This window comes from Thalassophryne amazonica, chromosome 21 (assembly GCF_902500255.1).
Source record: "Thalassophryne amazonica chromosome 21, fThaAma1.1, whole genome shotgun sequence".
Taxonomy (NCBI): Eukaryota; Metazoa; Chordata; class Actinopteri; order Batrachoidiformes; family Batrachoididae; genus Thalassophryne; species Thalassophryne amazonica.
Window position 1 is genome coordinate 4,983,133 of NC_047123.1, and position 27,285 is coordinate 5,010,417.

Here is a 27,285-nt window from a genome sequence, read left to right on the forward strand (position 1 = left end):
TAGCGTCTGATCGCGCCCGGTGTGAACGCGGCATTAGTCTTGTCCATCCAAATTGGAAGTCCCAAAAACCAGTTTTATTTGTTATTATCTATTGTCCACCTGGTTGTTACTGTGAGTTTCTCTGTGAATTTTCAGACCTTTTGTCTGACTTAGTGCTTAGCTCAGATAAGATAATTATAGTGGGTGATTTTAACATCCACATAGATGCTGAGAATGACAGGTTCAACACTGCATTTAATCTATTATTAGACTCAACTGGCTTCGCTCAAAATGTAAATGAGTCCACCCACCACTTTAATCATATCTTAGATCTTGTTCTGACTTATGGTATGGAAATAGAAGACTTAACAGTATTCCCTGAAAACCCCCTTCTGTCTGATCATTTCTTAATAACATTTACATTTACTTTAATGGACTACCCAGCAGTGGGGAATAAGTTTAATTACAGTAGAAGTCTTTCGGAAAGCGCTGTAACTAGGTTTAAGGATATGATTCCTTCTTTGTTATGTTCTCCAATGCCATATACCAACACAGTGCAGAGTAGCTACTTAAACTCTGTGCGTGAGATAAATTATCTCGTCAATAGTTTTACATCCTCATTGAGCACAACTTTAGATGCTATAGCTCCTCTGAAAAAGAGAGCCTTAAATCAGAAGTGCCTGACTCCGTGGTATAACTCACAAACTCGCAGCTTAAAGCAGATAACCCGTAAGTTGGAGAGGAAATGGCGTCTCACTAATTTAGAAGATCTTCACTTAGCCTGGAAAAAGAGTCTGTTGCTCTATAAAAAAGCCCTCCGTAAAGCTAGGACATCTTACTACTCATCAATAATTGAAGAAAATAAGAACAACCCCAGGTTTCTTTTCAGCACTGTAGCCAGGCTGACAAAGAGTCAGAGCTCTATTGAGCCGAGTACTCCTTTAACTTGTAATGACTTCATGACTTTCTTTGCTAATAAACTTTTAACTATTAGAGAAAAAAATTACTCATAACCATCCCAAAGACATATCGTTATCTTTGGCTGCTTTCAGTAATGCTGGTATTTGGTTAGACTCTTTCTCTCTGACTGTTCTGTCTGAGTTATTTTCATTAGTTACTTCCTCCAAACCATCAACATGTCTATTAGACCCCATTCCTATCATCTGCAGAGGAATGGTCTATTTGAAGAGTTTCAATCAGGTTTTAGAATTTGTCATAGTACAGAAACAGCATTAGTGAAGGTTACAAATGATCTTCTTATGGCCTCAGACAGTGGACTCATCTCTGTGCTTGTCCTGTTAGACCTCAGTGCTGCTTTTGATACTGTTGACCATAAAATTTTATTACAGAGATTAGAGCATGCCACAGGTATTAAAGGCACTGCGTTGCGGTGGTTTGAATCATATTTATCTAATAGATTACAATTTGTTTGTGTAAATGGGGAGTCTTCTTCACAGACTAAGGTTAATTATAGAGTTCCACAAGGTTCTGTGCTAGGACCAATTTTATTCAGTTTATACATGCTTCCCTTAGGCAGTATTATTAGAAAGCATTGCTTAAATTTTCATTGTTACGCAGATGACACCCAGCTTTATCTATCCATGAAGCCAGAGGACACACACCAATTAGCTAAACTGCAGGAATGTCTTACAGACATAAAGACATGGATGACCTCTAATTTCCTGCTTTTAAATTCAGATAAAACTGACGTTATTGTACTTGGCCCCACAAATCTTAGAAACATGGTGTCTAACCAGATCCTTACTCTGGATGGCATTACCCTGACCTCTAGTAATACTGTGAGAAATCTTGGAGTCATTTTTGATCAGGATATGTCCTTCAATGCGCATATTAAGCAAATATGTAGGACTGCTTTTTTACATTTGCGCAATATCTCTAAAATTAGAAAGGTCTTGTCTCAGAGTGATGCTGAAAAACTAATTCATGCATTTATTTCCTCCAGGCTGGACTATTGTAATTCATTATTATCAGGTTGTCCTAAAAGTTCCCTGAAAAGCCTTCAGTTAATTCAAAATGCTGCAGCTAGAGTACTGACAGGGCCTAGAAGGAGAGAGCATATCTCACCTATATTGGCTTCTCTTCATTGGCTTCCTGTTAATTCCAGAATAGAATTTAAATTTCTTCTTCTTACTTATAAGGTTTTGAATAATCAGGTCCCATCTTATCTTAGGGACCTCATAGTACCATATCACCCCAACAGAGCGCTTCGCTCTCAGACTGCAGGCTTACTTGTAGTTCCTAGGGTTTGTAAGAGTAGAATGGGAGGCAGAGCCTTCAGCTTTCAAGCTCCTCTCCTGTGGAACCAGCTCCCAATTCAGATCAGGAAGACAGACACCCTCTCTACTTTTAAGATTAGGCTTAAAACTTTCCTTTTTGCTAAAGCTTATAGTTAGGGCTGGATCAGGTGACCCTGAACCATCCCTTAGTTATGCTGCTATAGACTTAGACTGCTGGGGGGTTCCCATGATGCACTGAGTGTTTCTTTCTCTTTTGCTCTGTATGCACCACTCTGCATTTAATCATTAGTGATCGATCTCTGCTCCCCTCCACAGCATGTCTTTTCCTGGTTCTCTCCCTCAGCCCCAACCAGTCCCAGCAGAAGACTGCCCCTCCCTGAGCCTGGTTCTGCTGGAGGTTTCTTCCTGTTAAAAGTGAGTTTTTCCTTCCCACTGTCGCCAAGTGCTTGCTCACAGGGGGTCGTTTTGACCGTTGGGGTTTTTCTCTAATTATCGTATGGCCTTGCCTTACAATATAAAGCGCCTTGGAGCAACTGTTTGTTGTGATTTGGCGCTATATAAATAAAACTGATTTGATTTAACTTCAACTAGAGTGAATGTTGAATTTACCAGCCATAACTGGCAACAGTTACCTGGACAGTATTTATTAGTTTTGATGAGTTAACTTATCTTCATAATAAACAAATGAATCTGAGTTTTGATTCTAAAACCTTTGCTTCTTGGATGAATTTGGAGATGACGACTGGATGTTCCTTGGACACGGCCGCTGCGTTGCTCAGGTATTTCTCGAGGTCGTTGTCACCGTAGGCCACATTCATAGCGGCGCCACTGAGTACGTAAGAAGGACGAACGAGGCAGGGATAACCAACTGTCTCACAAAACGTCACAGCAGACTGCAGGAAAAACAAAGCAGAAAGATGTGCTGACAGAGTTTCAAATTTTAACTTAAGAAATCAACACTGACTGAATATTGAATCTCAGAGGATTAAACGTGGCACTAAAAGCAGAATTCCTGTCCAGTCGGTTCTACCTCAGTGTCAGAAAGTTCTTTCCACTGCGGCTGACTGATGCCAATGGTGTCCAACATGCGGGGAAAACTTGAACCTGTTTTCCGCACAGTCGATGAATTCAGGTGACGTTCCCAAAATGCGACACTGCTGCCGGTGTAGCGACATGGCAATGTTGTTGGGCAGCTGGCCGCCCATGGACAGGATCACGCCTTCTGGGTTTTCCTTCTCGTAGATGTCCATCACCACCTGGGAGGGGCGCAATTGCACAAACACGTGACTCCTAAGATACTCGCTTTACATAAAAAAAAAAAAAAACTCAAACAACAACTCCTCTCACCTCAAAGGAGATCTCATCAAAGTAAAGGCGGTCGCACATGTCATAGTCAGTGCTCACAGTTTCAGGGTTGTAGTTCACCATGATGGTCTTATAACCCATCTAGGACAAAACACACACAAAAAAGTGACAAGATCGATAATTTTATTTATTTTTTATTACTACATTTTCATACCTGTGCAGTGAACATATACAGCAGTGTGCAACACATTAAATATCAAAGTAAGAACGCACACTGGTGCACAGCGCGCATCTGGCCAATAAGAACAATGCGGCTTGAACCGTCTTGACATTTAATCGCCTAAACAGAACCGCCTACGATGCGACGACGGCACAGGTTACTTTAAGACTGACCTTCCTGAGTTCAGTGATGCAACCGACTGCACACCAATCAAACTCCACGCTGCTGCCAATGCGATAGACGCCAGAACCAATCACCATGACGTGCTGATCGGTGAAGTCCAGATCGTTTTCAGTGCCGTGGTAGGTCAAGTACAGGTAGTTAGTTTGGGAGGGCCATTCCGCTGCCACCGTATCTATCTGCTTCACTACAGGCAAGATGGACCAATCATGACGCAGCTTTCTCACCGCCAACTCTGTGCTGTGGGGAGATTAAAAATAAAATAAAAAAACATCGGATCTTACAAAGTAGAAAAGAAGAATATTTCAATTGTCTTTCTGCGCCGTTCATTTTCATTCATGTTGACAGTTATTCACAATCAAGCCAAAATATGTGAAACACGTCCATATTTGTACAGATGGAGAAGCGGTTTAAAGACCATTGCTCACCTCTGCACAGCTAATGCTATCTGCTTGTCTGAAAAACCCAGCTGCTTCGCCTTACGCATCACCTCTGGGGGCATGGCACTCTCATCCTGGTAACAATAATGCTATCAACATCAACTTACTCAAAACGAAGCAGCGACTAGCCTCCCAGGCTGGACGGGTCAGGTCGTTCTTACCTGGTTGTACGTCTCCAGCAGGTGCCCGTGCTCAATGATGTTCCTCATTTTGTGCAGGAACCACCGGTCAATCTTGGTAAGCTGGTATAGCTGGTCCACAGTGTAGCCGGCTTTGAGCGCTGCCGCCAACACAAAGATACGCTTGTCCGTAGGAGTCTGCAACTCCTGGTGAGGAGAAAAGAGAAAGGCTGTGATTATGTATTCTTCCTGAGGTTGGTCCTACGGTCGAGCAGCTGGACAATTCCAACCTGGCATCTATTTCAACATTGCACAGAAATAAATAAATAAATAAAAAAATCTGAGACATCAAGAAGATTTTCCCTTCCTGGAGATACATCGATGTGTCACAAGCTGAAATGAGATGTGGTGTGCTAGCAGACTCTAGTGGAACATTCTGAGGGAGATACTGTCCTGCTCAGCTTAGAGCGGCCCAGCGGTGAACACCTCAATGCACATTTTTATTACTGAGGGCACAGAACAACTTAAGCTATCAAGAAGGGTTTGTCTGACTGGAGTCCCACAGACATGCACTCCAGGGTTATAAGTAAATAATAAAATAATAAATAAATTTTCCTTGCTTTTGATAAATGGTAAGCTGGACTCAGCTGCTCCAAAAACAGCCAAGCAACAGCTGTATTAAAATAATAAGAAATAAAATTAGCTGAGGTGCAGCATTACTTGGCACATTATCGTAAATTAGTAATGGTACCGTAATTTCCGGACAATAGAGTGCACCTGAATATAAGCTGCACCCACCAAGTTTAAAAAGAAAAAAAAAAAAAAGTACATAAATAGGCCGCGGGTCTCCATGTTGTAACATGAGATATTTACACAGACAGATGTTAAACAAAGATTTTTAACTTTTAATTAAATATGTACCGTAAATGCTTTTTTTTTCCTGATGAGCATGTCATCCAGCATGCGCACAGTGTCGCGCGGCGTCTCCGCTCCACACGGAGAACTGAGTAATTTAAACTTTTTTTTTTTTGTGGATCATGAGATCAATTCATCGCGTGCAGCCAGGATCACCTGGTGTCTGTCGTAAATGAGACGTTAATGAGGCGCTGTGACTTTTGCAACTTGTGGCACAAACAGACCCGGGGGGGTGGTGGGGGCTCCGCTAACTGATCTGATGTAGCAACTGCAGCACAAAGTGCCAGAGGGACTTTTCTTCAGCCACGACAAGGAATTAAAGTATTTTCGGACGTCATTTTCCAAAATCAGGAGGCTTTATGTGGATAATTGTTCTTCAGGACATGTTAATGAATCCACTGAAACAAACAGGTAAGATTATTTTTATTTACTCTGTGTGAATTTATGCCACATGAGAGCTGCAGGTTACAGCCAATCAATGGACAGCATCAACCGACATATTCCGACTTATGAGAAAGCCTGTGAAAATCCATAAATTAGCCACATCATTGTTTAAGCCGCAGTGGTCAAAGCTTGTGACAAAAGTAGCAGCTTATAGTCTGGAAATTACGGTAAATAGATATCAATTTATTATTATTAATTTCATGAGTAAACATCACCCATCTTGATGTTTTACTGGGAAAAAAAAATAAATAACAAAAAATCATTATTTTCCACTTAATTAGACATCACCCAACCTGACTCGGTCCTGATAGAGGAGTCCACAAAACACAAATAACTGCTCTAAACGTCTTCTGACAATCATTTAATGTTAAGATACATAGTCAAGTGTGCACATAACTGATGCTCATCTGTACCAAAAAAAAAACAAAAAAAAAAAAAACAACCGTGCAGCAGAAAGACAAGAGGAAAGCTGTTTTCCTTCAATCTACCATCAGTCTACTTCCTAAGAAACACTTTCCTCAGTGTTTCCAGTGCAGAAGGTTTCTGGTTCAAGACCACCCGTACCCATTCTCCATCTTAATGCGGAGTCACATCTTAAAGGGCATCTCACCTACTATGAGCAATGAGCACCAGTTCTATCCACACCTCTATATAATCAATGTCTGTGGCACTTTGGCGCAACCTGTTGGCCAACATAAAAAAAATATGAGTGATAAATAATGAAAGTAAACAGTTCAAGGTCACAAGTCAGACATAATGGCATCACGATGACCACGACAGCTTACGTGTGTGTAGAAAACAGAGTCACAAAGTGACTGTACTTTACCTTCTCAGAAACAGGCTTGATGTTGTGGTCAAATCCTGCACAGTTCTCATCCACCATCCTCAGAGCCTTCTGGAAGGCTTCCTCAAAGCTGCGGCCAATCGCCATCACCTCACCTACAGGGGGAAAAAAAAAAGGATGAAATGCTGAACAGGACTGGCAGATAAACTCATGTTACACACAAGACTTACGTATGTATATACAGTGCATCTGCAAAGTACTCAGAGCGCTGCACTTTTTCCACATTTTATTATTTTACAGGCTTATTCCAAAAGGGATGAAATTCATTTTTTCCCCAGAATTCTACACACAATACCCCATAACGACAATGTGACATTTTTTTTGTTTTTTCTAGATTTCTGCAAAATTATTAAAAATAATAATAAAAAAAATAAAGTCACATGTACATAAATATTCACAGCTCAAAATTGAGCTCAGGTGCCTCCTGTTTCCACTGATCATTCTTGAGATGTTTCTACAGCTCAACTGGAGTCCACCTGGAGTCCACTGGACGTGATTTGGAAAGACACACACCTGTCTACATATAAGGTCCCGCAGCTGATAGTCAGAGCACAAACCAAGCATGAAGTCAAAGGAACTGTCTGTAGATTCCAGATTTGTGCCTTGAGACAGGATTGTCTCAAGGCACAAATCTTGGGAAGGGTACAGAAACATTTCTGCTGCTTTAAAGGACCCAGTGAGCACAGTGGTCTCCATCATCTGTAAATGGAAGAAGTTCAGATCCACCAGGACTCTTTCTAGAGCTGGCCGTCCGTCTAAACTGAGCAATCGGGGGAGAAGGGCCTTAGTCAAGGAGGTGACCAAGGACCTTCCAGAAGGATAACCATCTCTGCAGCGATCCACCAATCAGGCCTGTATGGTAGAGTGAACAGACGGAAGCCACTCCTTAGTAAAAGGCACATGGTGCACCAAGCTTGTGGCATCATATTCAAGAAGACTTGAGGCTGTAATTGCTGCCAAAGGTGCATCAACAAAGTACTGAGCAAAGGCTGTGAATACTTATGTACATGTGATTTCATAGTTTACTATTTTTAATAAATTTGCAAAAACAACTCTTTTTTCATGTTGTCATTATGGGGTGCTGCGAGTAGAATTTTGAGGAAAAAATTAATAAGGCTGAACATAACAAAAATGTGGAAAAAGTGAAGTGTTGTAAATACTTTCTGAAAGCACTGTATAAGTTGCAGAGCCTGGTGCATCAAGCCTGTGAACTCGAACTGTTGAGTGCAGCTCATACGTACTTTTCCGCTCACCTAACACGAGTCATTGGGAGATGACATATAGCGCCCCAGAAATCATAGTTTTTGCCAGCAGTACTATCAGAATTTTTTAACATTTTTATATTCACAACCCTGGCGATTCAGAAAGTAGGCTCATCAGACATAAATTAATCTGACATGGTGAGGGCGTGGATCAGTAAGTGGCTCTGCCTCTAACCCTGACCAAATATCAAGTCAACTGACGATCCTCTGAGTTTCATCTCAGGAAAAACGTTCTCACGTGAGGAGCTGAAGCTTTTCCTGTCATTTTGCAGTAGCGTGACCTAAGGATTAAGACAGGTTTCTTGCATTTCAGAGTTGTGTCGAAAATAGTATTCCGGCTTTGTTTTCGTGGCTTACCAACACTCTTCATGGAGCTGCCTATCTTGGTGGAAACCCGTAGAAACTTGCTGAGATCCCAGCGAGGAACCTTCACCACACAATAGTCCAAACTGGGCTCAAAGTTCGCTGTGGTTACGTTTGTAACAGAGTTCCTAAAGGGACACACACACACACACAAAAAACAAGAGTCCCGGATCACAAAATAATACAGGTGGAGAATAACTAGATACAACATCCACATGAATAAACTCAATAACCACAAAACATGTACTGAATCTCCTACAGAGGTTCAAGATTACAAATCTAACACCAGTCAGGTTTAATAAATGACAGGATTACACTTAATCTACCAGGAAAAAAAAGGTGGATTAGTGTGAGATCCAAAAAAGGCCTTAATCTGATTCACTCTCCATTTTCCTTTGTCATTAATTTTTAGCACTTTGTTCATTTTTGGTTGAATATTCTGGTAAATCAAGTTATTAGATCTCGTTTCTTCTGCCAAAACAACACCCATGTTTATTGATAAATTAAATTTTTTCTGAATTCTTGTGGTTTGATGATCAGGTCTCCTCAGAGGTTATTTTTCTGATGTATCTGCAGATCATTTGAGATTTAAAACAGACACGTACTTCAGTAACGGCAGTGGGATTCCCAGGCCAAGCTTTGCTGCTACATAGGCTAAAGGATAGCCAGTCGCCTTACTCGCCAGGGCCGAACTTCGTGACAGACGGGCATTCACCTCAATGATGTAGTACTGCAAAGCATGATACATCTCAGAGTATTCATACTTCTGTCCTTGAACGTGTGACAGGAGACTTAATGTCTCCTTAAATCGATCCTGTGTTCACCTGATCTGACTCGGGGTTAAGTGCGTACTGAATGTTACACTCTCCCACGATGCCGAGGTGCCTGATGACTTTGATGGCTGTGTCCCTCAGCATGTTGTACTCATGGTCATTTAGCGTCTGACTGGGCGCCACTACGATCGATTCCCCAGTATGGATGCCCAGAGGGTCAATATTCTCCATGTTACACACCTGAACAGAGTCACATGGTTCAGTCAGAGAGTGTCACCCTGCACGCTTTAAAAACAAATAAAGTTATTTTATTCATGTACAAGGTAACAAGAGTAGTCTGAGAGCACAATATCCCCCACTGGCAAGTGCTGCTTTGGTACATTCTGATAACATTTCAAACGGTTGTACCAGGTTTCCCAAAATTCCTCCTGAAAATGTGAGGAGTTGATTTCAGAATGAAGACACCAACTCATGAAACTGACAGTCTCTAGGTTTGTTAATGAAAGGCCATAACTCTGCCAAAATGTGTCAATCTTTAAAAAAAAAAAAAAAATTATCAACCTTTAACAAGGATTTGTAGCAAGTTACATGAAATGCCTCCTAAAATGGGACGGGAGTTGATTTCAGAATGCAGGCACCCAAAGATGAAACTGACAGAGTCTGGATTTGTTAATGAAGGGCCGTAACTCAGGTAAAACGAGCCCAACTGGAACGACATGAAAATATGCGTAATGCCAACCTACAAGGATTTGTACCAAATTACATGAAATTCCTACTAAAAATGTGCGAGGAGTTTATTTCACAACACTTACGAGGTCTATTAGAAAAGTATCCGACCTTATTATTTTTTCAAAAACCATATGGATTTGAATCACGTGTGATTACATCAGACATGCTTGAACCCTCGTGGGCATGCAAGAGTTTTTTCACGCCTGTCGGTTACGTCATTCGCCTGTGGGCAGTCTTTGAGTGAGGAGTGGCCCACCCTCTCGTCGATTTTTTTCATTGTTTAGGAATGGCTCAGAGACTGCTGCTTTGTTTGATCAAAAAATTTTCAAAGCTGTAAGGCACAACTGAGTGGACACCATTCGATAAATTCAGCTGGTTTTCGGTAGAAATTTTAACGGCTGATGAGAGATTTTGGTCTGGTAGTGCCGTAAGGACGGTCCACGGCGCCTGACGGCGATCTGCGCTTCAAGGCAGCAGCGTCTCGCCGTTTCAAGTTGAAAACTTCCACATTTCAGGCTCTGTTGACCCAGTAAGTCGTCAGAGAACAGAGAACTTTCAGAAGAAGTTGGCATGAGGAGTTTATTCGGACATTCCATTGTTAACGGACATTTTGTAATGAAAGAACGTGCGGGCAGAGTCGCATGTCGGGCCGGACCCGACCGAGGAGGGTCGCGACAGGAAAAACACCTCCGTTGGAAACCTTAATGGGCAAGTTGGAACATGCCCAAGCTGTTAAACAATTTCTCAGTTACTCACTTGTTGAAAGCCATCAAAAGCCGCCTGAATTTTACAAATGGTTTTCAACACGGAGGTGTTTTTCCTGTCGCGGCGCACACAGATTTGCCGAGTCGTCACGGAAATGACTCGGCGAATTTGCGCACACGTCTTTCATTAAAAAATGTCCTTAAACAGTGGAATGTCCGCATAAAGTCCTCATGCCGGCCTCTTCTGAATCTTCTCTGTTCTCTCACGACGTCCTGGGTGAATTAAGCCTTAAATTAGGATGTTTTCAGGTCGAAACAGGCCGACGACGGCGCCTGGAAGCGCTGCGCAACGTCCCGCTCCGTGGGAAGTCCTTACACCGACAGAAACACCCCATAATCTCTCATCAGCCGTTAAACTTTTCACCGAAAACCAGCTTAATTTCTCGAATAGTGTCCACTCGGATATTCCTCACAGGTCCAGAAAAAATTCTGATAAAGCAACGCGCGCCGTCTCGAGCAGCGTGTGAAACAAAGGAATTCAGCCGAGAGGGCGGGACCACATCTCACTCAAGGCCTGCCCACAGAGAAATGACGTCACCGACACGCGTGAAAAAACTCACGCATGCGCATGAGGGTTCAAGCATGATTGGTGTAATCGCACGTCATTCAAATCCATATAGTTAAAAAAAAAAATAAAAGGGTCGGTTCATTATCTAATAGACCTCGTATATCCTTTTTGGGATGGATGGAAATAAGCACGACCTAATCCCCCGTCGGGTCTTCGGCCAGAAGAGGTGGTAAAACAGCCTCTGGCTGCCGTGAGTCAGGTCTGGGGTATTCAACTGGCCGGTATGGGATTGTCTCTTGGGTGGCTGAGGATGGTGCATTCCCTGTAGCCAGTCCCTGTGCTCCGGTGGAGGGATCTCAGCCCTGCAGGGCATGATGACCAGGTCTTGTTCTGTCGTATATCTCCTGCTCATGTGGCAGCTTCAATCCTGTGTGCAGGGAGGTAGGGGGCGCTCTTTCTTTGGATGGCTGGTCTGCAGTCGCCATGATCATGTCCAACCTGACTGCGTCTGGTCTCATAGGGGCAGGTTGCTCTGTGGTCCTTGCTGTGGCTGCACGGTGAGGTTTGGGGGCTATGTGGCACTGATGCAATGTTACAACATTACTTTTATCCATCGCACTCTGCAAAGTGATTCACAGCTTTTCCACATACACACATTCATGCAACTTCGTGTTTTTACTGTCATCATCCTGACCATCTCCTCTTGTAAGCTTAGTCTCAGTTTACTCACAGTAACACAGTTGTCGTAGGCATCGCGGACCACCTCGTACTCGATCTCCTTCCAGCCTTTCAGAGATTTGTCGACCAGTACCTGGGAGGTGTGTGCAAACGCTGAGGTCACGAGAGCGGTCAGCTCCTCCCGGTTGTTGGCAAAGCCGGAGCCCAGACCTCCCAAGGCGAATGCTGAACGGACAAGGACTGGGTAGCCCAAACGTTCTGCAGCCGCTACCGCCTAAAGCATAAAAATAAATGCATTTTAAAAAACCTAAAGTGTCTAAAATAGACAAAATGGTAAATTGACTGCATTTAGTGCTTTCATGCTCAAAGCACTTTACAATGTTACTTCCCCAATCAAGACCGGAACCCATTTTTGCAGCTGTGTGGACTGAGACAATTTGAACCCAGGTCTACATACGGGCCGGCCAGCTCCTTATACACAGAGCCGCCTGCTCTACATGTGTGGGTGATCTCACTCAACTATCCATGAGAAAATACAGGAAATATGTATTTTTATCTTATTTTGGGGAATTTGCTCCCTGGTGAGTCAACAAATAATTTTTTTTTCATTAAAAAGTTTGTATTCACCTGTTCCACAGAACATGCTGCTTCACTTGGAGCCACATGTTCGTTAATCTCTTCCATTTTCTCCACGAAGACCTTCCTGTCCTCAGTCATCTCGATGGAGGCCACAGGCGTTCCCAGCACCCGAACATTGTACTTCTCCAAGATGCCGAGCTTTGTCAGCTCCACGCCACAGTTCAGAGCGGTCTGACCACCAAAGGTGAGCAGCACGCCGTTAGGGCGCTCATTCTTAATCACCTGGAAATCCAACAGAGAGGGAAAACATGCAACAAGTGCACAACTTCCTTCTTCAGTCACTGATGACTCGGTGCATCGTCCTGATTCTAGGAGTGCTCCAAAACTCACATAATCACAACCGACAGGTTCTGACTGGCTCTCACGGTAAAGAGGAAACCCCTTTTTCTCCAGGGTCATTCCCCACTAAATCAACAGCTGCTGATTAAATATGAGGATTATGAAAGTTTGAGCTAAACTGGACTAAAGGTTAGCATTTTAATCACCTAATGAAAAATAAAAAAAATTCTATGCAAATTCAAAAACAAGCTCAGATCTTTGTAACCAACGGCTCAAATTGCATTACAATTTTTATTTACAGGTATGTATATAGAATATGTATAATTTTTTATTGGGATATTTTACGGTTGTTTGCTGTGACGATGTAACATTTTTATAACATGTTATGATGAAATCAAAAAAGGCAGATTTCCACATTGTGGACAATGAAGTTTTTGTATTGTGTACAGGTCATCATTCTGGCATACTTTGGAGTCAACCGATAACTTTGCACATGCTGCCAAACTTCTGATGGAGGTGAAAACTGTCCCCAGCGTGGTGACAAGCAATGCCGGGATGGCCATACCTCCTAAAGTCATGTACAAAATCATCTGAGATTTTGTCTGCCTGTACTTGTGTTTATAAAGAGTAAGGTCATTTATGCAAATCACTTAAATTCAAAATCAGGGGTGTATGACTACATGTAAAATTCTCTTATTTCTTGCAGAATAAACTCAAACATGTAACTGTGACAAAACTGAGGTTGTGATTTTGTTAAGATTTTTTAAATGAAGACAATGATGTTCACTTTGTAAAATGATAAACATTACTTTGTGTTTATAGAAATCCTTCAGTTATTAACAGAGAAAATAAATCACCTACCTGAGTGACATAATCTGGTGTAATAGGCAGGAAGTAGACTTTGTCAGCCAGACCTTTGGAGGTCTGCACGGTGGCAATGTTGGGGTTGATCAAAACAGTCTGGATATTCTCTTCCTTTAGAGCCTTAATGGCCTAGAAAACATAATAAAAGTAGGAATACTGACAAATGTGACAGGAAGCATAATAACAAGTCATCAGGAGACGACATCTCCCCCCAGTCCCCAAAAATCAGTGATACAAAGCATCGTGGGATCACCCAAGTACACCCTTATGCTAAATATGAATAAAATGGGTTGACTGGTTCTTGAGATATCATGCTAAGAAGCAAAAACAGACACGCGGACAGACATGTCAATCACTATATCCCTAAAATCTGTCATTCATTTCAAAGCAAAGAATGAATTATGAAAACTAATTACCTAGAGGAACTCCATAGTTCTACACTGATCGGCCATAACACTGGGACCACCTGCCTAATATTGTGAAGGTCCTCTTTTGCAACCAAAACACTCCTGAATCTTCGAGGTACGGACTCCACTAGACCTCTGAAGGTGTGCTGTGGTAACTGGCACTAAGATGTTAGCAGCCAATCATTCTATTAGACTGGACCACAAGGTCCACACGAGCATCAGTGCACCTTGGTTGCTGATAAAGCTGCCGTTGGTTTGCCAGGCGGCAGCGGTCACTTCCTTGGAGCATTTTTGGTAACTAACCACTACAGACCAGGAACACCCTTGTCAAAGTAATTCAAATTTTTATGCATCCCCCATTTTTCCTACTTCCAAAACATCTATGTCGAGGTCAAAATCACGCATGAGAATGAAACATCCTGAAAGTCAACAGGGGGACTGGGGTCTGCTCTAGGAGCTCCTGGATTTTAGCCAAAATGAGACCCATTTTAAGTCCGACTTTGGCAGCCAAATAGATGCTTGAAAACATCAGGAATATTTTGTCCAGATCTCCCTAAAAATCTGGGTTTTAGGAAAAATCCTGAAAATTCTCATGCCTGTAAAATGTTCATTTGCTGCCTAAAATATTGTATGTGTTGACATGTGACACGGTAAGGACTCAGAGATGATCAGCACTTTTCACTTCACCAGTCAACAGTCACAATGCTATGGTTGATTGATGAAAAATTCCATTTTGTAACCAGACAGCTCATGCAGCATAAATCAAACATGTTCCAGCTAAAAACCTGAAATTAGCCCCAAGAAGTCCAATAAAAAAAAAAAAAAACGTCCTCATGCAGAAAAGAGATGGGGGTGGGGGAGGTCCTGACATACCTGTGAGCCAGAGTAATCAAACTCCCCAGCCTGCCCAATGGACAATCCTCCAGAGCCCAGGATGAGGACCTTCTTGGGTTTAAAAGCATCTTCAGGCTTTGGAGCATCCGTGAACGTGAGATGGTCCATCAGGCGCTGCTTCACTGAAAAAAAAAAAATCATGAGTGTCCTGTGTCACACTGAGGCTCAGAGAAGAACCAGCATGTTCACTTTTGTTTTTTGTTCCTACTTATACAATTACAATCACATGATCATCTGCTACCAAACACTAAAATCACACTGAAACTTACAATTTCTATCTCGAAGATTATACATAAAGAAACAAGTTGCCAGGTTTCTCCACTCAATGAGAACTCTTGGACACTACTGTTTTTCCCCGTCATTTATCTCTCCTGTATGTGTGACAGGGACGTGGGCGTGGCTCACCGGGATTCCTCCAAGATAATCTGATATGACCCACGTACCCGCGATCCATCAAACTCATCACCAACAGTAAATAGACTCTGGATCTTCACAAATTCATTGATTGATAGTTGTACTACTCATCCATTATCTCTTTCTGAAGAGCTTTTGAAGATGTTTTCACAAGTATTAACTGCACATTTCTTGCAGTTCAGTTATAGCCACACCGCTGACACACTACGCTCCTCCACAAGTCAAGTCTCCGCACTAGTAAACACATCAAGTTCCTTCAGTAAGCTGACATGCACATTTCACATTGCATTCACTTACCAGATATTAACGTGTTGCCGTCTTTGTGGTCTCTGACAGTGTCGAGGAAGACGTTAAACAAGTTGACCAGGTCTGTGGGTCCAGCCTTATGCTCCGGGTGGAACTGCACACTGGACAAAATACACAACAAACCATTTCACCCCATTTCTCTGGTAGATATAAAACAAATCCAACTAAATCAAAGTGACACTGGCCAATATGAACACAAGGCGCTGCCAATGCAATAACGAGGCAAGCTGAGTATTGTGTGTCTGTTTTCTACCTGAACAATGGGTGTGTTTTGTGCACAATGCCCTCATTAGTGTGGTCATTCGCATTGGTAAACAGGACGTCCCAGTCTGCTGGTAAGGTCTGAGGGTCGACAGCAAAGCCATGGTTCTGACTGGTGATGAAGCAGCGGTCTGTTCCCTTATGGATACACGGCTGGTTGTGGCCACGGTTACCATACCTGTGGGGGGAGGTGAGGGGGACACAAACATTAAAGATAAATAACACTTTGATCATGTTTCTTATCCACCATGTTCATGGTGCTTTTAGATTTTGAATAGATTTGCAAAAATGAACATGAACTTAATACGGTCTTAATCAAAAGCTTCAGTCTGCAAACACTCAGAGCACTCAGGCTTTAAATGTCATCAGGAAATGTCATTACAGCAGCCAGAGAAGCAACCTGAGCTTTTACTCTTCATCATATCTAAATAAAAGCTCAGATGCTTCTCTCTCTCACACACACACACACACACACACACACACACACACACACACACACACACACACACACACACACAATCCAGAAAGTATTCACAGGGCTTCACTTTTTCCACATTGTTTTGTTACAGCTGTTGTGTGGGCCGCTGAAGAGGAGGTACTGCTGGCCCACCACCACCAGAGGGCACCCTGCCTGGAGTGCGGGCTCCAGGCACCAGAGGGCGCTGCCATCTCACAGGAGCAGCCGGGGTGACAGCTGTCACCTACGACAGCTGTTACCAATCATCTGATCCGCAGCGGTATATCTGCAAGACGTCATCTCCACTTCTCTGCCGAGATATCGCTCTACCAAGGAGGTAACGATCTCAGCTGACTGTGTTGATTCTCTGACAGGAATATCTATTGCTTGTGTGTGTTGGACAGCAGATATTCTGTTTCTTTTTTCGACGAGAGGTGGAGGTGGCATTCCCACCATACGTGTTGCTGGGTGCACATGCACCCACATCTAACTGTTTTTGTTCCTCGCCAGCAGTACCAGATACGACAAGCGGAGGCAGTGGCCACCTGGGTGTTCGGGACTTGGCGGCTCCAGTATTCCCGGGGTTCGGTGGCGGAGGAAATCGTGTGGTTCCGGTTCTGCTTTGGACGGATGTCTCTTATCTTTGAGCCTGCCCACACGTCACCCTTGTAATTGACTGACTGTTAAATTTCACATTCGCCGTGTTGGTTGTGTTTTTTCACAACAGTAAAGTGTTGTTATTTGATTTCCTCCATTGTCCGTTCATTTGCGCCCCTGTTGTGGGTCCGTGTTCCTACACTTTCACAACAGGATATCTCGGCCAGCGTCATGGACCCCGAGGGGCGTCAACCGGCTGTTGAACGGCCAATGGAAGAACCGGGCGCACAGGCGTCTGCAGGAGGAATGATCGGTGAGTTGCAGCGAATCCTCACCGCCTTTACGGCTCGGTTGGATGTAATGACCGAGCAGAACGTCCTCCTTAACCGCAGGGTGGAGGCTCTCGCCGCTCAGGTGGAAGCGCGCCCTCAGGGCGCTGCTGCGGCTCTCCCTCCTGTCGATCCTGTGCGCAACGTTGACATTCCACAGGTCGTTCAACAACCCCTCCCACCTTCCCCTGAAGCATACATAAGCCCTCCAGAGCCGTACGGGGGTTGTGTGGAGACGTGTGCAGACTTTCTTATGCAGTGTTCGCTCGTCTTCGCACAACATCCCGTCATGTACGTGACTGATGCTAGTAAGGTAGCTTATGTGATTAATCTGCTTCGCGGTAAGGCACGCGCTTGGGCTACAGCGCTCTGGGAGCAAAATTCACGGCTCCTTCAGACATATGATGGGTTTGTGAGGGAGTTCAGAACAGTGTTCGATCACCCAAATAGAGGAGAGACCGCTTCAGCCGTGCTGCTGTCAATGAGACAGGGGCGCCGGAGCGCAGCTGCTTATGCAGTCGACTTCCGCATCGCGGCGGCGAGGTCCGGCTGGAATAGCACTGCCCTCCGTGCCGCCTTCGTAAACGGACTGTCGTTGGTCCTGAAGGAGCTCCTGGTGGCTAAGGACGAACCGCGGGATTTAGACGGGCTTATTGATCTGGTTATACGATTAGACAATCGGTTAGAAGAACGCCGTCGGGAACAAGACGAAGGGCGTGGCCGGGCACGCGCCGTCCCTCTCCCTTCCGGTTCCAACCGAGCTCCGCCCTCCCCACGCTCCACGGCCTCTACGCTCCGTGTGGTTACAGCTCCCCCTGCTGATGAAGCTATGGACACGAGCAGGGCCACATTTAAACCACCGGATAGACAGAGGAGGCTGGTCCGCGGAGCGTGCTTTGTTTGTGGCTCGATAGAGCATCAAGTGAGGGACTGCCCCGAGCGGTTAAACAACCAACGCCCGCCCCTAGAAACTGGGCTAGGGGTGGGCCAAGACATTCACGTGGGACACACCCATATTGCCACACGACTCCCGGTTACAATCCTTTATGAGGATTTAACCCTTCAGGCCCCAGCACTGGTGGACACGGGCTCAGAAGGGAATTTGCTAGACAGCAAATGGGCCAGGGAGGCAGGGCTCCCTCTGGTGGCACTTACTTCACCTGTGCAAGTACGGGCACTAGATGGCTCCCTACTCCCTTTAATCACACATAAGACACCTCCAGTAACTCTGGTGGTGTCAGGGAACCACCGGGAGGAGATCGAGTTTTTTGTGACTCCTGCCACCTCCTGCGTGATTCTAGGGTTCCCCTGGATGTTAAAACACAATCCCCGGATCGATTGGCCGTCCGGGGTAGTGGTTCAGTGGAGCGAGACCTGCCATCAGGTATGTTTAGGTTCCTCGGTTCCTCCCGGTTCCCGGGCTAAGGAGGAGGTCAGAGTCCCGCCCAATCTCGGGACAGTGCCGGTGGAGTACCATGACCTTGTGGACGTGTTCAGCAAGGATCTGGCGCTCACCCTTCCCCCGCACCGCCCGTACGATTGTGCCATTGATTTGGTTCCAGGCGTTGAGTTCCCGTCCAGCAGGCTGTACAACCTCTCACGACCTGAGCGTGAATCAATGGAGACCTACATCCGGGACTCTCTAGCTGCCGGGTTGATCCGGAATTCCACCTCCCCGATGGGTGCAGGTTTCTTTTTTGTGGGGAAAAAGGATGGCGGACTACGTCCATGCATTGATTACAGGGGGCTGAACGAAATCACGGTTCGTAACCGATACCCATTGCCCTTATTGGATTCAGTATTCACGCCCCTGCATGGAGCCCAAATGTTCACTAAGCTAGATCTTAGAAATGCGTATCACCTGGTTCGGATCCGGAAGGGAGACGAGTGGAAGACGGCATTTAACACCCCCTTAGGTCATTTTGAGTACCTGGTCATGCCGTTCGGTCTTACAAACGCCCCCGCGACGTTCCAAGCATTGGTTAATGATGTCTTGCGGGATTTCCTGCACCGATTCGTCTTCGTATATCTGGACGATATACTCATCTTTTCTCTGGATCCTGAGACTCATGTCCGGCATGTACGTCAGGTCCTGCAGCGGTTGTTGGAGAACCGGCTGTTTGTGAAGGGCGAGAAGTGCGAGTTCCACCGCACTTCTTTGTCCTTCCTGGGGTTTATCATCTCCCCTAACTCCGTCGCTCCTGATCCGGCCAAGGTCGCGGCGGTGAGAGACTGGCCCCAACCCACCACCCGTAGGAAGCTGCAACAGTTCCTCGGCTTTGCTAATTTCTACAGGAGGTTCATTAAGGGCTACAGTCAGGTAGTTAGCCCCCTGACAGCCCTGACCTCACCAAAAGTCCCCTTCACCTGGTCGGATCGTTGCGATGCCGCGTTCAAGGAGTTGAAACGGCGCTTCTCGTCTGCACCCGTTCTGGTGCAGCCCGATCCTAGTCGCCAGTTAGTGGTTGAAGTGGACGCCTCGGACTCAGGGATAGGAGCTGTGCTTTCCCAGAGCGGGAAGACCGATAAGGTCCTTCACCCGTGTGCCTATTTTTCCCGCAGGTTGACCCCGGCCGAACGGAACTATGACGTCGGCAATCGAGAACTCCTTGCGGTGAAAGAGGCTCTTGAAGAGTGGAGACATCTGTTGGAGGGAACGTCCGTGCCATTCACGGTTTTCACTGACCACCGGAACCTGGAGTATATCAGGACCGCCAAGCGGCTGAACCCCAGGCAAGCCCGCTGGTCACTGTTCTTCGGCCGTTTTGACTTCCGGATCACCTACCGTCCCGGGACCAAAAACCAGAGATCGGATGCCTTGTCCCGGGTACATGAAGATGAAGTCAAAGCGGAGTTGTCGGATCCACCGGAACCCATCATCCCGGAGTCCACTATCGTGGCCACCCTCACCTGGGACGTAGAGAGAACCGTCCGGGAGGCCCTGGCACGAAGCCCGGACCCCGGAACTGGGCCGAAGAACAGACTCTACGTCCCACCAGAGGCTAGGGCTGCAGTCCTGGACTTCTGTCACGGCTCCAAGCTCTCCTGTCATCCAGGGGTGCGAAGAACCGTGGCAGTTGTCCGGCAGCGCTTCTGGTGGGCGTCCCTAGAGGCCGACGTCCGGGATTATATCCAGGCCTGCACCACCTGCGCCAGGGGCAAGGCTGACCACCGCAGGGCATCGGGACTGCTCCAGCCGCTGCCTGTGCCTCATCGCCCCTGGTCCCACATCGGCCTGGATTTTGTCACGGGCCTCCCGCCGTCCCAGGGCAACACCACCATCCTCACGATAGTGGACCGATTCTCCAAGGCGCCCACTTCGTGGCCCTCCCGAAGCTCCCGACGGCCCAGGAGACAGCGGACCTCCTGGTCCACCACGTCGTCCGGCTGCATGGGATTCCAACAGACATCGTCTCCGATCGCGGTCCCCAGTTCTCCTCGCAAGTCTGGAGGAGCCTCTGCCGGGAACTGGGGGCCACGGTGAGTCTCTCATCCGGGTATCATCCCCAGACCAACGGGCAAGCAGAACGGGCCAATCAGGAGGTGGAACAGGCCCTGCGTTGCGTGACGGCCGCGCACCCGGCGGCCTGGAGTACTCATTTGGCCTGGATCGAGTATGCCCATAACAGCCAGGTGTCGTCAGCCACCGGCCTCTCCCCTTTCGAGGTGTGTCTGGGGTACCAGCCTCCTTTGTTTCCGGTGGTTGAGGGAGAGGTCGGTGTGCCCTCGGTCCAGGCCCACCTGCGGAAGTGCCGTCGGGTGTGGCGTGCCGCCCGTTCTGCTTTGCTGAGGGCCCGGATGAGGACGAAGGCCCATGCAGACCGTCAGCGGACCCCGGCCCCTACGTATCGGCCAGGGAAGGAAGTGTGGTTGTCAACTAAGGACATTCCCCTCCAAGTGGTCTCCCCTAAATTGCAGGATCGGTATATCGGTCCATTTAAGATCCTCAAGGTCATCAGTCCAGCCGCAGTGAGGCTTCAGCTTCCGGCCTCACTGCGGATCCATCCCGTTTTCCATGTGTCCCGACTTAAGCCACATCACACTTCACCCCTCTGTACTCCGGATCCGGCACCACCTCCTGCCCGGATCATCGATGGCGAGCCGGCTTGGACTGTGCGCCGGCTTTTGGATGTCCGAAGGATGGGCCGGGGCTTCCAGTATTTGGTGGACTGGGAGGGGTACGGCCCTGAAGAACGCTCCTGGGTGAAGAGGAGCTTCATCCTGGACCCGGCCCTCCTGGCCGATTTCTACCGCCGCCACCCGGACAAGCCTGGTCGGGCGCCAGGAGGCGCCCGTGAGGGGGGGGTCCTGTTGTGTGGGCCGCTGAAGAGGAGGTACTGCTGGCCCACCACCACCAGAGGGCACCCTGCCTGGAGTGCGGGCTCCAGGCACCAGAGGGCGCTGCCATCTCACAGGAGCAGCCGGGGTGACAGCTGTCACCTACGACAGCTGTTACCAATCATCTGATCCGCAGCGGTATATCTGCAAGACGTCATCTCCACTTCTCTGCCGAGATATCGCTCTACCAAGGAGGTAACGATCTCAGCTGACTGTGTTGATTCTCTGACAGGAATATCTGTTGCTTGTGTGTGTTGGACAGCAGATATTCTGTTTCTTTTTTCGACGAGAGGTGGAGGTGGCATTCCCACCATACGTGTTGCTGGGTGCACACGCACCCACATCTAACTGTTTTTGTTCCTCGCCAGCAGTACCAGATCCGACAAGCGGAGGCAGTGGCCACCTGGGTGTTCGGGACTTGGCGGCTCCAGTATTCCCGGGGTTCGGTGGCGGAGGAAATCGTGTGGTTCCGGTTCTGCTTTGGACGGACGTCTCTTATCTTTGAGCCTGCCCACACGTCACCCTTGTAATTGACTGACTGTTAAATTTCACATTCGCCGTGTTGGTTGTGTTTTTTCACAACAGTAAAGTGTTGTTATTTGACTTCCTTCATTGTCCGTTCATTTGCGCCCCTGTTGTGGGTCCGTGTTCCTACACTTTCACAACAACAGCCTTATTCTATAATGGAGTACATTCATTTTTACCCTCAAAATACCACTCACAACACCCCATAATGACAACATGAAAAATATTTTTCTTAAATTTTTGTTATTAAAAAAATAAAATAAGAAAAAACAAGAAATCATGTGTACGTAAGTATTCACAGCCTTTGCTCAAGACAGGTCCCAATCCCATTCTGAACTTCTTCCATTTACAGATGATGGAGGCCACTGTGCTTATTGGGACCTTCAAAGCAACAGAAATGTTTCTGTTCCCTTCTCCAGATTTGTGCCTCCAGACAATTATGTCTCAGAGGACTACAGACAATTCCTTTGACTTCATGCTCTGACATGTACTGTCAACTGTGAAGGAGCAAGATTTGATAAGCATTTCTGCAGCTTCCTACTCCTTCTCAAAGACACTGATGTACTCTGTGCTTTAGTTTTTATGTACCATAATACATTGTCCCTGTTGATTTTTTGAGACAAATTAATCTATTCTAATTTTATGGTGCTTTTATTAAAGGTTTAAGAGCCTATCCCAGCAGTCACAGGGCATGAGGTACTTAGGGTACACCCTGGACAGGACACCAGGGCATCACAAGGCTGCTAAAAAGAAAGAAAGAAAGATACAGTAAACTGACAAAGTTTTTGGACTTCAACTGCACAACTTGAAACTGTTAAGAATTGAACTCCAGACCACAAAAACCCACAAAAGGAGGTTTTACAAACATTTTAATGAAATAAAAAATAGGTACTTACAACATAAAATATTCAGTATTTATAATAAAATTTCACAATGTGGTATTCACTGTAATACAATGCAGAGGAATCAATTCAAAAGGGCAAACCTTTTTTTCTTCTTCTTCTTTTTTTACTGATTTTTTTTTTTTATTAATGTTTCCTCAGTGTTGCAAGAAAAAAGGTGAGTCATATAAACCATCACTGATGGATTTCCTGACCATGGGAAGAGTCTCACTGGCATTTCATTGCAGGACCACAGTATCATGGGAACATTTGCTGCCCTCTCTGGCCTTCAAACACAACCTGATAAACTGACTATTAGTCTAAAAAAATACAGCTGCAGAGTGGATCCAATCGTCCGTGTGCCTTCATGTTTTCCAGATTTATTCATAACAGTCCAACAGCACTCATAAAAGCGCGTCCAGATTGCTGAGACCAGCAAAATGTCACATTTCACACCTCAGTGCTCCGAGTGGAAATGTGTGGGAATCTAACTGTCTCTGTGAGAGACTTGAGCGTTCCTGGCAAGAATCACTGACGGCAAAGTCCTGGGTTGGTCCCAATCCAAAAATCATTTCAAGCTTGTTAAGAGTCCAGCTGAGCCACAAATATTGTCCTCACCACTGTGACTTTAGGTGTTCACACACCACAACTCAGTGGGCAAACCACCTACAATCACCCTGGTGGGGCAACAAATTACAGGGTTTTATTCTGTTTATTTGTAAAGCGAAAAATGGAACCGGGAAGCAACACGGCACATTGATTTATGGTTCTGGTGCAAACTTCTGTTCATTTTGCACTTTGCAAGCACCACAACATAGTCATTAGAAATAAACTATTAACCAGAGACATTCGTAACTAAATACCCTGCGCGCAGTACTATTTTCCACGTAAAGTGCAGTAATATGTACATGTGTGGGGAAGGTATTTGGCTGAACCCTCATATGTTTGATGTAAACTGGGAGACACAGTGGAAAAATTTGAGATTGACATCATTTTTATTTAGAGGATGTGGCCAACAGTCACCATAAAAAGTCAGTAGCCTTCAAACAAATGCAACTCTTGGTAATTTTTTAAAAGTAGGTCAAGGTCACTGGCCTTCAAACCCATGTGAAGTACTCCTCCAAGGCAAATACCCACCAAATATGAAGTTTCTGTGAGCAAAAGGTGCCGAGCTACATTGTGTGGCAAAGGATTTGACAGTTGTGACCATTGGTGACCTTCAAAAGTAGGTCACGGTCACTGGCCTTTGAACCTAAGCGAAGTACTCCTCCAAGGCATGTACCCACCCAATATGAAGTTTTTGCGAGCAATAGGTGCCGAGCTACGTTGCGGCAAACGAACTACGGCCGGACAGACGGAAGAACGGACAACCCGGATGCTATATGCTATATGCCCCGCCTTGCGGTGTTAAGTGCCACGCAGGGGATAAAAACAGGAGCCAGAGAACAAATAGACTGAAAGACAAAGACTGTGGTCAAAGTTCAACCAACGGTCTCAAAACAAGCAAACAACTGATGAGTCAGAGTGGATCAGAGGAGTTAACAAATCTCTACTTCCTGATATAGAGCTAATATAAGGTTCTTTTTTTTAAAAACTCAAAAGGATACATGCATTCCTCCGGCTGACAGAGTTTAATTAGAAATTAACCCACTGAACCCCAAGTGGTTTCTGAGCAATTCCACCTTCCATTTTTACTCACTGTGGCCTCACTTTTCACTGCACCTGCAGGTTTTGCAGGTTTTCATAGAGTCAGCGTCAGTCAGAGTCAGTGCTGCGTGTTGTCAGAGAGCAAGCTGCAAAAAGTTTGTACCTGAGTTTTTGTGCCTCAGAGGTGGTGTTTGTAGTTGCCATCTGCCACGCCGGTGTTTGCCAACCTGGACAGTGGGAATACCACCTCAACTGGCAACTTAGCCCCGTGACTGGACAGCAACAACGTCTGAGGCCCACTCAACGTGGTGAATTCACCGAGGCCGCGCGCTGCGTCATTGAAGCCGCACGTCACGAGTGCCGCTTCCCCAAGGCCTCGTGCAGCCACCGCGGACCCATCAGCGCGGAAACACCGAGGCCGCGCGGCACCAGCGCAGTGCAGATCCATCCCAGTGACAAACAACGCAGGCTGTTAACATCGGTGATCGTCAAGCAGCCCACAAGCCGACCATGGGGCCTAAGAAGGTTCTGACGGCGGAGGAAGGTGACGATATTAAAAAAAATCTCTGGACTTTCTATCACAGGAGATTTCTGTTGTGAAGCAGCAACAGAAATCAATCATGGATCTGGTGGAGGAGGTGAAGGCATTACGGCTCCAGAACGCTGAGAAAGACCGGCGTCTGGTGCAGCTGGAAAATAGAGTGGCTGAATTGGAGCAGTACACCAGAATCAACGACGTCATCATCACCGGTCTTCACATCAAACCACAGTCCTACGCACGGGCGGTAACAGATGAGAGCGGAGGGGAGCCCAGTGAACAGGAGGTCAGCTCTGTGGAAAAACAGGTTGTTGATTTCCTCCTATCTAAAAGGTATAGAAATGGATTTAAATAACATTGAAGTGTGCCACCCTCTGCCCCGGAGAAATGACGGTGATAAATGAACTGTCATCATGAGATTCATCAACAGAAAACACAAAGCAGCACTGTTAAAACAAGGAAGAAAACTGAAAGGGACAAACGTATTCATCAATGAACATCTCACCAAACGGAATGCCGACATCGCCAGGAAAGCACGCTTCTTAAAGAAACAGGGAAAAATCCAGCACACATGGACTTCAAACTGTAAAATATTCATCAAACTGAACGGATCACCAGAACAAGCAAAAGTCATGGAAATAAGGAACATCGAGGAGCTGGACAAATATGAACAATAGGTATGAGGACTCAAACACATCACAGCACCATGATGCAGACTAGAGCAACCCACTCATCCACATCATCTACACCCGGAGACAAGAGAGACATAATGACTAAGGATAATGATCCGTTTATTTCTGCCCAGGAGCTCTGTCTAGATACATTTATTTATAATAACTCTGCTAACCGCCCCTTCGAATCTGAAAATGATCCTGATACCTTTTTCAGTGAGAATATTGTGAGACAGTGCAAATATTTTACAGAAGAACAATTCAAAAATTATAAAATCAATGATGAAGATTTTTCAATTATACATTTCAACAGCAGAAGTCTTTCTCGTAATCTGTCCACTATTAATGAATGTTTGAAAACATCCAAAAAACGTTTTTCAGTTATTGCAATTTCGGAAACATGGTTAAATGAGGATAATAAAGATCTGATGGTTATGAATTGTTCCTGGTTAATAGGCAGACGAGAATGGGCGGAGGTGTTGCATTGTTTGTAAGGTCAGATTATAACTGTAAACTCATTAACAACATGTCATTTACAGTGGACAACATCATGGAATGTGTTACCGTAGAAATTACATCTATAAACTCCAAAAACATAGTTGTTAGTTGCATTTACAGAGCTCCTGGGACAAATATTGACACCTTTGAAGACATTATCTTAGGAATGTACAACAAAATCAACAGAAATAAGCATTTATTTGTCTGTGGAGATTTGAATAGAGATTTTTTAAACCCTCACAATCATCCACAAATTACCTCACTTATAAACACCTTGTACTGTTTAGGACTGTTTCCAACCATCATTCATCCTAGCAGAATAACTATGGACTCAACAACTCTCATTGACAATATTTTAACTAACATTATATCCGGTAACTACCGGGGACTACTGGTCAGCAAGATTAGTGATCACTTGCCAGTTTTCTCAGTCTTTGCATTGGAGGGTTGTTGTAAGTATCGAAGCAATATCAAATTCATGAGTCGAAAAGTAACACCTGAAACAATTGAAAATTTAAGGGAGGATTTATCAAGTCAGAATTGGTCGGATGTTTTTGCTGATGATGTTGACAGGTCATATGATGCTTTCATTTCCATTTTTTCCAGTTTGTATAATAAACACTGTCCATTTGTTGACAAAATATATAGAAATCAATATAGCAACAAACGGTCTTCAGAGGGCATGTAAAAAGAAAAACTTACTATATAAACAATTCATAAAACTACGAACTAAGGAAGCTGAAAGTAAAACATATAAGAATAAGTTCATCAATATCATGAGACTCAGTAAAAAAAGATATTATAATGAGTTACTTGTCAAAAATAGAAATAACATCAAAAACACATGGAACATATTAAATGAAATAATAAAAAAAGAATAGAGTAACTAGAGATTATCCTTTATTTTTTCAGAGTAACAACTACATCACGATTGATAACGACGAGTCTATTGCTGAACA

General features: G+C 45.3%; 1 protein-coding gene and 1 long non-coding RNA gene across 2 annotated transcripts in view; one reads left to right on the top strand and one right to left on the bottom strand.

The window, feature by feature from the left end:
• The window catches only part of cad (carbamoyl-phosphate synthetase 2, aspartate transcarbamylase, and dihydroorotase), a 61,617-nt gene that overhangs the window by 22,039 nt on the left and 12,293 nt on the right, over positions 1 to 27,285 (bottom strand). The window contains 17 exon segments of the mRNA XM_034162001.1: positions 2,948 to 3,130; positions 3,268 to 3,327; positions 3,329 to 3,493; positions 3,585 to 3,683; positions 3,936 to 4,182; positions 4,371 to 4,456; positions 4,544 to 4,708; positions 6,687 to 6,799; positions 8,324 to 8,457; positions 8,935 to 9,059; positions 9,154 to 9,342; positions 11,834 to 12,055; positions 12,409 to 12,642; positions 13,561 to 13,692; positions 14,844 to 14,986; positions 15,576 to 15,685; positions 15,838 to 16,023. Of these exon segments, the coding sequence (XP_034017892.1) occupies positions 2,948 to 3,130; positions 3,268 to 3,327; positions 3,329 to 3,493; positions 3,585 to 3,683; positions 3,936 to 4,182; positions 4,371 to 4,456; positions 4,544 to 4,708; positions 6,687 to 6,799; positions 8,324 to 8,457; positions 8,935 to 9,059; positions 9,154 to 9,342; positions 11,834 to 12,055; positions 12,409 to 12,642; positions 13,561 to 13,692; positions 14,844 to 14,986; positions 15,576 to 15,685; positions 15,838 to 16,023 (2,593 nt within the window).
• On the top strand, positions 2,595 to 13,423 carry LOC117502872. The gene is made up of 3 exons (XR_004558421.1): positions 2,595 to 2,651; positions 12,479 to 12,604; positions 13,149 to 13,423. It is a non-coding gene; the product is annotated as an uncharacterized LOC117502872 (long non-coding RNA).